This window comes from Eptesicus fuscus, chromosome 11 (assembly GCF_027574615.1).
Source record: "Eptesicus fuscus isolate TK198812 chromosome 11, DD_ASM_mEF_20220401, whole genome shotgun sequence".
Lineage (NCBI taxonomy): Eukaryota > Metazoa > Chordata > Mammalia > Chiroptera > Vespertilionidae > Eptesicus > Eptesicus fuscus.
The window spans coordinates 74,499,410-74,510,123 of record NC_072483.1 but is presented as its reverse complement, the minus strand read 5'-3'; the positions used below and the strand labels follow the sequence as shown (position 1 = coordinate 74,510,123).

Genomic DNA, 10,714 nt, shown 5'->3' with positions numbered 1-10,714 from the left:
AAAGCATGCAAATGTACTTCACCATGGTGGGTCTCCAGTAATTCTACTTACGTGTCATACAAAAAGTTTTAAAAATAATATTTGAACTCCTTGAGTTCGAATTAAAAGCTGTGTGTGTCGATTTCAGTGAGAGGAAAGGGAAATGAATCTTTCGGATAAGTGGTTTGTATTTAAACACGTGGGTAACTCAAAGACCGCAAGCGCCTCCGCACCGGGGCCGCACACAGGGAATCTGCGCATGCTCAGAGATCGGCGCACAGTGTCCCCGCCCCTCCCAGTCTCCCAGTCTCCCAGCTGCTCTTCCGGTTCACCTGGTTCCGAGTCCGCGGGAACTGTGTTGCGGCGCTGCAGGTTCCCGCCCGGAAGAGACCACCGGAGCGCCTGCTGAGCGGCAACATGGCGCGGTCGGGGAACAAGGTAGAGGAAGCATGGGCTTGCGCGTTGCCCGCGCTGACGATGGAAAGGGTGTTTCAGAAGCAGGAATCATAGGATGACGGCGGTGTCAAGGAGTGAGGAAAGAGGGGAGATCATGGTGGTTCATGGGCTGGATCAGCAGGGCCTGCACCGAGAGATACAATGTGAGAAAAGCTGGAGATTTGGAGTCCTAAGACCTGAATTTGAGCCTTGCCTACTCCCCACCCCCTCCTCTGCCCTTCCATTCTCTCACTTCCTTTCCATATCGGCTACTCCTCTCTTACCCCTCTAGTCCACCCCTAACCCTCCTTCATTACTTAGGAGCCCGGGTTTTTTAAATCTGTATGAGAATGGTAGTTAGCCATGGTGAGCACCTACTCCACAGATTTGTAAAACTTCAAAGAGGTACTGTGAGTAAAATAACTTGAATAGAAAATGTCATATTATTGCCTCTGTAATAATCTAATTTTCTCTGTGTGAGACACTGATCTAAATGCTTCATTCCTATCTCACTTCATCTTAACCAGCCCTGAAGTGAAAACTATTAAACCCAGTTTACAGGCATGAAAAATGTTGAAGTGATTAATTAGCCCAGGTCACCCAGGCCATAATTGGTAAAACTCGGATTTGAACCCAGGTGGTCTGGTTTCAGAGCCTTGGAGAATTTCTGTGTTGCTAGGAATCTTTGACCTTCAGTGTTCCAAATTAACAACAGATATTAAAATGATTTTTTAAATGAGTTCTTTAATATAGGTTGAGGGGTAGTTGTCTGGAAGGGTCACTAGAGGGAGATGTGTTCCAGGGAGTGGCTCACTCACCCAAAGGCAAGGCCCTATGGGAGGTATCTGATAATACTGACAAACAAGATAGGATTTTGAGCAGCTGATCCTTATACCCCCTCAATCTTCTGTTAAGACATGTTGACACGATTAGGAATGTATGTTGCCACCCCCCTTTTTTGTATATCTTCTTTCAGCGGCTGAAAACTGCAGCTTTAGTAGAGCAGCTGTTTATGGCAGGTGGGCTTGCAGCAAAATTCTTACTGTATTGCTTTGGTGTATAAGTGAACCTAGTTGCTGTGCGGCCCAGTTTCTCTTTCCTGGTAGTCTTATTGCTGTCAGAAAGGAACTTGAAATATTTCATAGACAGTTCTTCTGCTTCCATGCAAGAAGTTCTATATTGTGAGACTCTTTAATGCCACTTTTTTGGATACCTGATTCCTAGCAAAAGGCTTTCTTGTTTAAAAGTAGTTTTTATGAATGTATTAAATAAATGCAGCAACATATTTTGGGACTCTTACATTTTTAAATATTTTTTTCTGTTCAAGGCATTGAAACTATGGGATGTAAATTTTATTCTCAGAGGAATTTTGTAGTTTATTACCACCTTTTCTCCAAACATGCTATCTTTACTCCAGAAATCTTTAATATTAGTACATTAAGTTTACTATTTATAATATAAACTAGGGAAAAACTTAGTCTTCCTTTTCCAGGTGTTGCCTGCAATATAACCAAATCTAGAAATCATGTATAACTTCCCTGATAGGAGCTCATCCAGGTTTTTCAGACACTTCTAGGGGCAAGAGATCATTGCTTCTGAAAACTGGTTCTTTTATGGATCACTTTTAATGTTCTTTTTTCCTCCTTGTATAGAGTCAAACCAATCTCCCAGTAACTTCCATCTGCTGATCTCTCTCTCCCAAAGACCAATCCTTTTATAACACAGCTGTCAAATATTTGGAAGGAACTCTCATGTTCCCCTAATCTTCTCATTTGGCTTAAATATCCTCCCCCCCCCCCTTTTTTTTCAAACTGTTCTTCAAATAACATGTTCTTCAGATCCTTCTTTAACATGCTCATTTCATATTCAGTTTTAATAATCTTCCTCTAAGATGTGATGCTCTGAACTCTCAGTTTGTCAAATGTCTGATTAGTACAAAGCACAGGTGAAACTGTCCAAGAATGTTAACTATGAAAAGACTTTAGATCTCATTTAGTCCAATGCTGCTTTCTGCCTCCATTAATTAATAGTGAGTTTAAGTGGGAATGGTGAAGTTAAGTGGGAGTCCTTGGGAATCCAAGGACCCAGAGCTAATCTGTATATATAAAAGGCTAATATGCTAGGTGTCCGATCGTCAGGATAATGACGTCACGTAGCAATACCCGGCGTCCTCTCCCTAGCTACTAGCCTTCTTGCAGTTTCCTCAGCCCAGGAACATGACTTGCTTTATAGCCAGGTGCAAACATTTCACACTATAACCAAGTGTTTATGAAGCAAAGTGTTTTCCCATGCCTCATCTCATTTGGTCCTCACAAAAGTCCTGGAGTAGGTAGGAGTGTTGGTGGGATCCTATTTTCTTTTCATTAGCTGGAAAATGGAGATTTAGAAAGCTTAGAAACATGACCCAACTGAAAAGAAGTAAGAAATGATGGACCTTGAAAATGATTTCAGGTTCTCTCACTGCACAGAATATAATCAAACACTGCTGCAGTTAAATATTTTACCCTTTGTTCTCCCTGTGTGATCTACAATAATAATCTGCTTCGTATTGATATTTACTGCTGTGTTGCTGACAGTTACCTGAAAGAGAAGTTGGGGTGCTTCACTGGATTGGAAAAAGTTTAGCTAAATCAGAAAGCAGGTCTAATTAAGCAAGTTTATTTTCTATATATATATAAAAGGCTAAGTTGACTCATGTGCGATACATATAAAGCTCTCGATGGCGCCAATCACACGCATGTGTTGTGATCTATCATTGTCGATCGTGAATTTGGTGGACACTTCTATTATAGAGAAGGGGTGAATAGCGGTATTAAAATATTTCTTCTATTTAATTTCCTTTCAATGTGCATAATTTTGTGTACTGGGCCACTAGTTGATAATAAAGATGGAAACTGGATCTCAGGTCTCCAGATTGCTAATCCAGTCTTTTTTTCACCATAAGCCCTTTCTTTTCTTTACTTGGATTCAATAAGCCATTGACACAACCTAAAATATTTTGGAGGATGAAATTAGATAGGTGTGGGGGATGTAGTGCTGTAGCCCTGTCATACTAGTGACTCATTTTATAATCCACTCTGAAATTGTTAGTTGCTGTTTGTTCAGGTCTCCAACTCATATTCAGTTAAATTTTGGATGCCAAATACAGATTTTATGTGTATCCCTCTTAGTTTATGTTTTCCCTATTTTCTATATCCCCTACATACATGAATGCTATCTGATGACTAGATGTCTTTATGTGGTTCCCTCTATCTGTAACTTCCTTGTTTACATGACTGACTCCTACTCATTCTTTAAGACCCACCCAAGTTTCATATCCAGGCAGCTTTTTCTGCCTCCTTATCCCTCCTGTATCTCCTCCCTTGTGTGTGCTTTAGTGCCCACTGCATATCTCTGTCATGGAACATTGTTCTGGTATTGTTTGTTTATATGTCTTTGTCGGCTACTAGAATAGATTTGGTGTCTTGATCTTTATTTTAGATCCTCAGTTTATAAACCAATGCAAAGTGTGTGATCACTTTTGCATATATAAATTGTAGTAGTCACCTATTGCCACAAAATGCTTTTTGAAAAACTATGCCCTAAATCAGTGGCTTACAACAAAAGCTTGAGGGTCTGCAGATCAACTGCAGTTTTCTGATGTATTTGGGGCTCAACTGGTCTGGACTTAGCTCAAGCTTGCAGGTTGTTTGCAAATCTGCTTCCCCTGGGTTTACTCTTGGGCTCAGGCTAAAGGAGCAGCACCTGCCTGGAGCATACTCCTTCCTGACAGATACTTTCTAGCTTTTAGAAAGCATTAGGACTATTTAAACTTTCTCTATAGTAAAAATTTATGTCTTACATCTATTCTCTAAGTAGAACACTTCCTCTCCCTTCATCATGCATCCCCTAAAGATCAGTACAGGTTATCTGGGTGAAATGAACAAAGGACATATCTCTTTTCTTTCCTTTTTTATTGGCTATTATTAACATTTTTCAAATATTCTTTGGGACCTTGTTTCCAGGCAGCTGTTGTGCTGTGTATGGATGTAGGCTTTGCCATGAGTAACTCCTTTCCTGGTGAAGAATCTCCATTCGAACTGGCAAAGAAGGTCATGACCATGTTTGTGCAGCGACAGGTAAGAGCCAGATTGGCCTTGAACTTGTAACTCATGTTCTAGCTGCTTGTTGCCTCCACTTTAGTAATACAAGGTACCGGCCTGTTTACAATGTCCAGGCTCAGTGTTTTCTGGAATTTGAGTAGTTTTCTTACATATACTCCCATGCAAGTTCAACTATCATTAGAGCCTGATAGTTTTTCCTTCTCTTATTTTTGGCCCCTCCACTGGATATTACAGTTTTTACCAGACACAAGAGGCAATGTCGAGTCATATTTAAAAGTACAGTCTCTAGAGCCAGATGGCCTAGGTTTGAATCCTTGCTCTAACATGTCATTTACTAATCCCGTGATCTTGAACAAGTCCTTCAACTACTTTGTGCCTATTCCAATTACCTTTTTCTGGTAACATGCTATCTCTATTTTAAACAGGCCTCAAGAGAGTCCCATGGAATCATGAGAGATGATTTTTTAAAAGATATCATCTAAGATATCATTTAAACATGTCCCACTGGTGTGCTGGACATGTTTGAACCCCAGCAGCTGGGACCTTTTCTCCATGTACAACTAGGGATTATAATGAGTTGTTAAGAGACTGGGGAATTTAACAGACCAAACAAAAATGAGGAATGCCAGAATTTCATTTTCTCCCCATGCAGCTTTCTCCCTATTGATGTAAAAGGCTTAATCATAGATGGGAACAAGACTGCCTGTTGTGTCAGATACTGTTGTTATTTTTTTGTTTGATTATGAAATGTTTCATAAAAGAGGCAGATGCAGAGAATATAATGCAAACATATTTTCCCATTGTCTAGCAATATACAACCCTAAAGTTTTGCCATATTTCTTTTTCTTTTTTTCTTAAAAAAATAAAATATTACAGATAAATGGGAAGCCCTTTGTATATCCCTTTCCAATCCTCTTCTTTCCTCTTTTCCCCCCTCTTTTTCTCAGAATTTGTATGGTTATTACCATGCTTATTTTATACTTTTGGAATAAGTATATTCATAAATAATATTTAGTGTTGTGTGCAGCTCTCAAAACTATGTGATGTTATTATATGGTGCATGTAATTTTGCAGCTTTTTTTCCCTCAACCATATGTTTTTGACATTTATTTCTGTTGATAAACATTGCACAAATTTTTTGTTTTTTACTAGGTAGTAATATTCCATTGTATAAATATTCTGCAATGTTTGTTTGCCTTCTCCTGTTGATGGATGGTTCGCTTGTTTCCAGTGTTGCCCTGTTTGTTATAAACAGTGCTGAAGTGAATTTTCTTGCTCGTTGTGTCCTTGTGTACATGTGTAAGAATTTCTCTATGGTATATACACCTGTAAGTGAAATTCCTGGGCTATAGGATGAGAACCAGGAAACATATTTTTTAATCTCTGGAAAATGTAAACCTTGAATAGTCATTCCAGAAAGACAGACTAAAATCTTTTCAAATTAACCATAATTAGTTTTCATTTAGAATTAGAGTCTAATTTTGCTAGAATTCTTTAAGAACAGTTACCATCCTACTATTTCCCCACCCTGAATTGTGCTGAAATGAAGGGTGGTACCTATATAGTTCATGAAAACGTCGGCTTAGAACCTAGGAATTGTCTTTGTCCCATGGGCCATCCAGCCCAATGTACTGTTGTTGACAGTGGTCCCAGGAACCTGCCATAGGGAGGTATGGTTGTCTCTCTCCCTGAAGGATAGGTATCTAATGGCTTCCAGGTGGTACTATATGGTTTTCAACCTTCTAACATTCTTCTCTAGGTGTTTGCTGAGAGCAAAGATGAAATTGCATTAGTCCTTTTTGGTACAGATGGCACCGAGAATGCCCTTGCTTGTGAGGATCAGTATCAGAACATCACAGTGCACAGACACCTGATGCTACCAGATTTTGACTTGCTGGAGGACATTGAAAGCAAAATCCAACCAGGTTCTCAACAAGCTGACTGTATCCTTTTTCAGCCAAAGGAAACTTAAGAAATTTTCTTTAATCTCTGGAATCATAATTTAGTTTGGTGAGGTTCTCTGAGTCCCAGCTCTGACTATAATGGCATTTTTTGACTCTGAAGATATGGAGGTGATGTGTGTTAGAATTTAATGGGAAATTAATTGGATTGGGTTGGGTGCCTGGATTCCAGGTCCTCCAGAATAGAATCTTGCTCCTTCTTTGCACTAGTGATATTGAGAGGTTGGGAGGCATAGGAAGGGGAAGATACCAAGGGGTATACATGTGTATCAACGATGTGCAGAGGGTTTGATAGTGGTGATGGTCAGAAATGTTTGGACATAGAGAAGGTATTTCTAGAAGAGTATAACATTAGCATTCTCCATGCTTTCCTGGATGGAGGATATCTCTGTGTCAAAAATATCCCCATAGCCAAATTGTGAGACTTCCTGTTTCTTCCACAGGTGCCCTGATTTAAAGGGGTTACTCTTATTTTTGTAACAGTTCGTACTGCCTTCCTGATCACTAGGAGGTGCTGCTGTGCTGGGAGTAACTTACAAATGCTACATTATGGCTCACTTAATTTTTAAGAATTGGACTGTTAATCACAAAAATTGGGTTCTAGTCATTGTAAAATGGCATCATTTTTGGTTAAATGAATGAAATATGTTAGATTACCTTTTGGATTATTTTATTTCTCATGGTTATATGTTTCAGGATGTATAGTATGATATATAGCTTATGTGAGTGTATTATTGGTGAAATAAACTTTGGAGGAAGGGTCATTGGGCAGGTACTTTCAAATCATCACACAGTCAACCCAGTGTCTACAGTTTCTAACACTATGGACTTTATTGGAAAAAAAGTTGCATATTCTTGGAATAAAGGGACTGTTTGGTCAGATATTCTGCCCTTAACTAGCTGAGTCCTGGATGCACTCATTGTGTGTATGGATGTGATTCAACAAGAAACTGTGTAAGTGTCTCAACTGGAGAGAGTTGGAAATGAGCCTTTCTGCAAAAACTGTATGGCTTGATATATTCTGTGCACTATGTGATTCATTGTTAATCAGATGGCATGTTTGTGTGGCTAAGGAAACATTCGATAGAATTCAGTGGTTGAGTTCAAACTCTCATAGAAGTTTAAAAGGAGGAAGGAATATATTGGGAGGGAATTTCTCTGGGAGGAATAAAAGTTTGGCTTATTACAGGTTCCTTCCTATTGGACTTAGCTAATTACCTGGAATTTTTAGAAATACTAAATAGTGTGGTCCAATATTGAAATTAGATGCATAGTAATAACTCTGGCCAATTTTCTAATTCATTATTTTTTAATTACTGTGCTTTTAAAATATGTGTCTTTGAATACACAAACACATCCCTTGACTTTTAGGAATAATGATTTGCACAAAAATCTCAGGCCAAAATTTATATTATAATTTCTCAATTTTTATACATTCTTTGCACTAGCCCTGTGAGAGGAATCAGAGCAGGGTGTTTGGCAACTGAACCCTTACAAGGCTGACGTTGTAGTACACGGGGAGTGCTCCCTACTTACCTTCTGCCTATCTGGATGCTGGAAGGGGTTCTTTTTAATCACAATGACCACATCTTTACCTGAAGATAGAGTTATGAAATAAGGGACATAATTCCAAATTAGTAAGAAATTTTGCCTAAGTTGTTAAAAGTATGAGTTATAACTAGGTGATTAGATGTTTGGTAGAAACTTAACTAAGTATCAAGAATACGTGGACTTCTAGAAGGAAGGTAATTACAGTTTGTTAACTGTATCTAGATTCATTTCTTAGCCTCTTTCTGCTTAGTAAACAAGTGAAGTGCATTTGAATCTGTAGGAACTAATTCAGGAGGAAGATTTCTTAATGTGATAACTCTCTCTTTTAGAGGAAAGAAGTTTGAGAAGAGGCATATTGAAGTGTTCACTGACCTCAGCAGCCCATTCAGCAAAGATCAGCTGGATACTATAATTCATAACTTGAAGAAATCCAGCATCTCCCTGCAATTCTTGTAAGACTGTAAGAACAATGCTTGTAGACAAACCCTGTGCTCTCACATGTAATGAGTGGGCCTCATTATAGGGTGCTTGGTTCCCAGGAGTCTTTGCTCTGCTCTGACTTGGGATCTGTCAGATGATTGACTTCAGCAAATATTCAGATTACTTTCCATGTTCCAGGAACTCTTCTGAATTTTGGTGATAAAGGGATGAAATTCACAGTGAAACAGGAATTTAGCTTAATAGCAGATGGTTCACTATTCTTAGACTCAAAGAATTGAGGAATTAAAGGAAAATTTTGAGCATATTCAGTTAATCGCTTGCCTACTTAGAGGATTTGACCCAAACAATGACCAGTTTGATGGAGTTCTTTCTTAAACAGCTCAAGAGAACTGTGTCTTACAGTAGATATTTTTGGGGTAAAGGGAAATGTCAACTTGGGAATCATTTTAAACATATATAATGCTTATTTCTAACTGTTTTTCAGATCTAAAGGATACACACATGTGTAGAAAAGTAATTTGCTTGTGTGTATTTAGAGATGAGGTATATGAATAGAGAGGGGAAATATATTTCACAGTTTGTTGGGGAGAGAATCCCTCCCCAAAAACTTTAATTTCCCCTCTAGGCATTTCCATTCTTTATCTTCTATGAAAGTTCTTTGACTACACTAATCCTTCCTGCTGTGTCTGTAGCCTATTTTTTCTTGTCCTATTTTTGGTGAAAGCAGAGTGATATTATAGGATGTTGAATTATTAGGCTTCTGGGGACACTCCTTTTTTCAGACTGAGAGCTCTACTAAAAAGTCTCCAGCTCAGAGTGGCAAGCCTTTGGCTTTAAAATGCCTGCCATGGGGAATTAAGCACCTGCTTGCATGTATGTACCTCTTAGAACTGCGGAGGGGCATCTCCTTTCTGTAGAAAAGTAGTTCAGAATAACCCATCGTACTGAAACTTGTTAAAACGATACCTCACAGAAATTAAGTGCTTTTAAAGTGACACTTCTCTTATTGAATTGAGATTTTTCTCCAGCACTTCAAAAACCCAACTTGGTTTCTGTTCCCTGTTCATAATCTTAGGATGCCTTTTACATGGCTGAAGCATACTGCACTTGTATTTATTTTTCTTTTTATTGAATTTACTGCGGTAACACTGGTTAAGAAAATTATACAGCGTTCAGGTACACAATTCGACACACATCACCTGTACACTGTATTGTGTGTTCACCACCCCACATCAAGTCTCCTTCCATCACCATTTATCCCCCTATACCCTCCTTCACTTCTCACACTCCCCCTCTCCCTGGCAATCACCGCACTGTTATTTGTGTCCATGAGTTTTCTCTCTCTTTTAAAAAAAATATATCTTTATTGATTTCAGAGAGGAAGGGGGAGATAGAAACGTCAATGATGAGAGAGAATCATTGATTGGCTGCCTCCTGCACTCCCCCCCCCCCCACTGGGATTCGAACCCACAACCCTGGCCTGTGCCTTGACTGGGAACCGAACCATGACCTCCTGGTTCATAGGTTGACGCTCAACCACTGAGCCATGCAGGCTGGGCTCTTCTTTGTTTTTTCTTTTTTGCTCAATTCCTCCACCCCCAGCCCAATCCCTCAATGCCCTCCCCTGACAGCTATCATCCTGCCTTTTCTGTCTATGAGTCTGTCATCTGTCTTTATTTTGCTCGTTAGTTCATTAGATTCCACATATGAGTGAAATCATATGGTACTTGTCTTTCTCTGACTTACTTCGTATGAGCAATACTATAAAGCATGCTGAAGAGGGAAAAAGCCTTTTCTTCTACTTGCTCACTATTTGACCAGTTGTATTTGTGTGTGTGTGTGTGTGTGTGTGTGTGTGTGTGTGTGTGTGTGTGGTGGTAGTTTCTTCCTGGGCTACAAAACCTCCAGCATATGAAGTAAAATTTTGGTTTTATTGTTTTGTGTATCCTGTGTATATTTGGTTATTCTAGGTGGACTGAAAAAATACAGGCAGGGCAAAGAAGCATTGTGTTCTGAGCAGGACTGTTCCTTGGACCTAGTTTTTAGGTTCTTCTAACTACTGAGAAAGTTTATTTCTGGTTTAATGCAGGGTAGAAAGAACTGTTATTATAACTTTTTCCTGACCCTTCATTTTCCTATCATTCTTCCCTTTTTCCTGGTTGGTGTTATGGAAACAGCAATAGCCTGATGCAAACTCTGTGTCCCACACCCTGCTCCCTGGAAGCTCTTTATCTGATAGGTAAT

The 10,714-nt window shown here is 39.2% G+C and overlaps 1 protein-coding gene across 2 annotated transcripts in view; it reads left to right on the top strand.

The window, feature by feature from the left end:
* The first annotated feature begins 256 nt into the window (after positions 1-256).
* The window catches only part of XRCC5 (X-ray repair cross complementing 5), a 90,282-nt gene continuing 79,824 nt past the window's right edge, over positions 257-10,714 (top strand). The window contains exons 1-5 of one of the 2 annotated variants that reach the window (XM_054723332.1): positions 257-417; positions 4,419-4,532; positions 6,277-6,460; positions 7,384-7,432; positions 8,359-8,481. In XM_054723332.1, coding sequence (XP_054579307.1) covers positions 397-417; positions 4,419-4,532; positions 6,277-6,460; positions 7,384-7,432; positions 8,359-8,481 — 491 coding nt within the window. In that variant the 5' untranslated portion in view covers positions 257-396. Of the gene's footprint in view, positions 418-798; positions 820-4,418; positions 4,533-6,276; positions 6,461-7,383; positions 7,433-8,358; positions 8,482-10,714 lie in introns of those variants that run through there. The other variant, XM_054723333.1, reaches the window with a different exon arrangement.